Source organism: Vombatus ursinus, unplaced genomic scaffold (assembly GCF_900497805.2).
Source record: "Vombatus ursinus unplaced genomic scaffold, bare-nosed wombat genome assembly UNPS02014799.1, whole genome shotgun sequence".
Lineage (NCBI taxonomy): Eukaryota > Metazoa > Chordata > Mammalia > Diprotodontia > Vombatidae > Vombatus > Vombatus ursinus.
The window spans coordinates 15,533,114-15,537,192 of record NW_020954577.1 but is presented as its reverse complement, the minus strand read 5'-3'; the positions used below and the strand labels follow the sequence as shown (position 1 = coordinate 15,537,192).

Below are 4,079 nucleotides of genomic sequence, written 5' to 3'. Positions count from 1 at the left end.
AGAGAAGAGAAGAGAAGAGAAGAGAAGAGAAGAGAAGAGAAGAGAAGAGAAGAGAAGAGAAGAGAAGAGAAGAGAAGAGAAGGGAAGGGAAGGCAAGGGAAGGGAAGGCAAGGGAAGTGACGGTTCCAGTTTGCATAGCATTTTTCATGAGAACTTCACTGCCTCTGCGGCTAAAACTTGGAGTGCCATTTCCATTAAGTTAGCTGAAGATCTTCGGGGCCATTCTATCCAAGTAAATGATCACTAGAAATCCCAAGTGAACCTATCCTGGATGATGACTAATTGGCATTTCCCACTCAAACACTCACTCAGTAACCGTATGGGCAGCAGCCGACACAAATTGTCGCTATTTTGGTCGTACTCCAGACATGAGCTTCAGCGGGCAAGAACACAGATTTGCAAGATCCTATTTTGCTATGTTGTGAGCCTGGGTAAAAGATGAATATATGCAATCTTGCTTTAAAAAGGTGGGGTGGGTGGATAGTTTTCTCTGGAAACTATCACCAGAGAGAAGTTAATGTCACTCTCCCCACTCCATTCCTACCTTTCTCCAGTCAAAATAATCTGTGTGTGTGAGGAAGGGAAAAATTAGTCCATTGGTTTAGGTCAATGAACAAAAAGAACAATTCACTCAATAAATAAACTGCTCATTTCCAGAGCTCCTGGTACCTGAAGATGTGACCTAAAAAGTCTTTCACTTCCAAATATTCCAGTGATATAGAATATAATTATGTTCATAAGAGACTTTAAAAAAAAACATTCTATAATGTCTGAATTTTGAATGTGGCTTCCTTCTCCCCACCCCCCAAAAACAGACATAATAGCAGAGTTGATTCATATTGTTATTTGTCACTGTTGTAAGAACATTACACTACACCTGGTTTGTCCAGACCACCAATAATGTATGAGAAAATTGGATTTTTTTTTCTTTGGATAAAAAAGCCCTGATTTGGGCAGGTTATGTTAACTCCTAACACCGAAAAGAGGGGACTAGATTTTGAAATTGTGACAGGATGATTTAGATCCACCTTATAGCCTCCTTGAAAAAGGCTCCTGACTGGAACGTTCATGCCTGATACTGAAGAACATTTGGATGCCACGTAAAACACTTTAAGCCTAAGATCTCAAGCCACTTGGACTTTATTACAGTTTTGATAATGTTTTTTAAAGCTGATAACTGCCGGTAAAATGGGGGGGGGGGGTTAAATTGCCAAATGATTGGTAAAAAACCAACAAAAATAAATCATGGCAGTCCTTAAATTCAAGAAGAAAACCAGGTTCCTAGTCTTGACGCTCAAAATACTCCAAGAATTCCTCACCCAAAGATCGCTGCTAGTTTTCCCCCGCTGACTCTGGGGCTATGAATTCAGCCGCGAGCCTTTACAAAGCGTTCAGAGATGCTATACCTTGGCCTTCTCTTATCTGGCAGATCAGATCTCCAAATCGCTTTCCTATGGCTTCCCCATCAGAGGCACCTTCAGCGCCTCAGGCTTGTTTTTCTGAGGCCTGGGTAACTCGGTATGTGGCAGCCCACCCTCAGCTTTCGGACAAGACCCCCTCTGCTTGTTCTCTGGGTTCTCGCCTCTTCGGAAACAACTTTCCCTGTTGCGGATGCGGGAATTCTGTGCTCCAGAAAGCACTCCCTTAATAGGGACCAATATCAAGAAACATTTTTCCCCCCAACTCACAGTTCCTTACGGGAGCCAACTACCGTTTGTAAATCCACAAAGGGCGCCCTTCAAATACAGAGTCGAGTGCAAACTTCGGAGTTTGGAAATTGCCCCTTCCTCCCCAGTTCTCAAGGATACCCACTTATCTTTTTTTCACTTTGGGAATCCTAGGTTATTTAAAGTACTCTTTCAGCAGAATTGAGGACTTTTTTTTTTCTCATGAACTTTGCCAAGTTGTACTGCAAAGGTTCCAAAGATTGCACAAGAATTTGGAAATCCAGTTAACTATAGAAAAAGGGGAGGAAGAGCTGACTGGTGGCCTCCGAGCGAGTCCGAAGCGGCCCCACGAAGGCCCCAGCACCAGCAAGAGCCAGAGCGAGACTCTGCTCCACTAATCTCCTTCTGTATCTTGGAGAAAATGCAAACTGAGCCACTGAAAATAGGCGCTGTCACGTGCTCTCGAGCTGCCCCTAAGCCCCAGGAGCCAGATGCCAGCAGAGTCCCTGCCCGAGTCTAGCCAAGGGTACTGCAGAGAGCGTCTCCATACGATCCTAGATAGGGGGAAAGGCTCGAGGAGTTCTGACCATCGCCTCGGAAAGTTGAGAGAAGTTCTATTATACTCATTGGCTGCGAGTTTACCGCGCTTGCAACACTCAGTACATCACATGTGCTTGTGTTTGTATGTGACTGTTCGTCTATACATCTGTGTCTGTCTCTCACCGTGTGGCTTTCTGGCCTCCTGAGGCGGTCGGACAGCCTGTCCGCCAGTGCCGGCCACCTGCGCGAGTATCGTTCTGCGCATCTGTCTTTATAGCTGGTCACCTGTATGTCTCTGAATCTGCCTGTGGGTACCTGTGTGCGAGTCTCTGCTTGACTGTGTGTGTGATTGTGTGTGTGTGTCTGTGTGTGTGTGATTGTGTGTGTGTGTGTCTGTGTGTGTGTGTTTGTGTGTGTGTGTGTGTGCGCGCGCTCGCGCGCGTGCTGAGCCTCTCCCCCTAGAAATGCGGCCAGCCGCCCTCACCGGCGATGCCCGTCCACCGGGCAGCAGGCCTCGCCCCTCCGCTGAGGGTCGCCTTCCCTCAGCCCCCGACGGTTGCTTACCTGAACTATCGCTCTTCCTCTTGCCGGCCCTCTTCTCGGCGTCCCCGGGGGACAGCGCCTGGCGCCCGTAGTCCCCTGGTGCGCAAGCCGCCCCCGTGGGCGTGCTGGCACCTAAGCTGCCCGAAGAGGCGCACAAACCCTGGGCACCGCCGCCCAGCTCCGGGCCGCCGCCGGCGTCGGGTTGCAAGCACAGGCTGTGGCGGGCGGCAGCGGGAGGCGAAGCCAGGGGCGGGAGGTGCCAGCTGCCCTGCAGCGCCTGATGCTGCGGCGGGGGTGGCGGCGGCGGCGGCGGCGGCGGGGGTGCCTGTGGGTGGTGATGGTGGTGGTGGTGGTGGTGGTGGTGGCCGCGCGGGTGGTGCTGGCTGCCGAACATGCCCTCCTCGTTGGCGTAGCCAGCGATTATACACGAAGAGGCCGAGGGCGAGAGTTCGGGGTAGGACATGTGGTCCGAGCGGCCGTGAAGAGCCAGGGAAGACTGCGAGAAGGGGTGCAGGCCCTGAGCGGTGCCGTGCGGGCTGCGCAGGCAGCCGAAGAGCGGGTGCTCCATAGCATGCGAGGCGCGGCTGCTGCCCGGCGGCGGGAGCTTGCGGACGGATGCCTCCACCTCCGCCGTCCTGGGTCAGCCGGCAGTGTACTCAGAGCCCCCGCTCCCCGCCCCCCCCCCCCCCGGTCCGGCCCCGGGCTGCCCCTCTTGGCCCTGGCCCGCCCTACCCTGACCCGCCGGGATGGGCCAAGAGAAGCCTGGAGGGCTGGATCCGGCCGCGCGCCTGTCAGTCCGGTCCGCCGCTGGCTGTGCCAGCCCCGGGAAGAAGCAAGAGGAAGAGAGGGAAGGAAGGAGAGGAATCGTCCGGCCCGCGCTGCTGCTTCGGACGCTCCGATGTCAAGGGGAGGAGGAGGAGGAGGAGGAGGAGGAGGAGGAGGAGGAGGACGAGGAGGAGGAGGAGGAGGAAGCCAAGAGAAGGTGGTCCCAGAGAATGCTGCCTGCCTGCCTGCCTGCCTGCGAGGGGGAAACGGCTTCGGGAGGTTATAAATAGAGTGTAACGTGAGCTGGGGGCTGGCTTAGGAGCCCCGCGCTGACCACATGCGGACTCCCTCCCAAACGGCCGCTCAGCTCCCCGCCGCCCAGCCCGGGCTCCTCGGGACTCCTCTGCTCACCTCCCCCAGCCCCGCGCAGCTCCGGGGTGGAGCACCTAGCCGAGCCGCGAGGGAAACGGGGGCTATCGGTTTGGTAGACGGCCCCAGGGGAGCGCCCCTACACACATACACACACACAAACACTCACACTCATACACACACTCACGTATACTC

General features: G+C 54.2%; 1 protein-coding gene across 1 annotated transcript in view; it reads right to left on the bottom strand.

Moving 5' to 3' along the window:
• Positions 1–3,318, bottom strand: part of MEOX2 (mesenchyme homeobox 2) — a 92,531-nt gene extending 89,213 nt beyond the window's left edge. Inside the window, exon 1 of the mRNA XM_027872429.1 lies at positions 2,772–3,318. Within this exon, the coding sequence (XP_027728230.1) occupies positions 2,772–3,318 (547 nt within the window). The remainder of the gene's footprint in view (positions 1–2,771) is intronic.
• Positions 3,319–4,079: the final 761 nt, after the last annotated feature.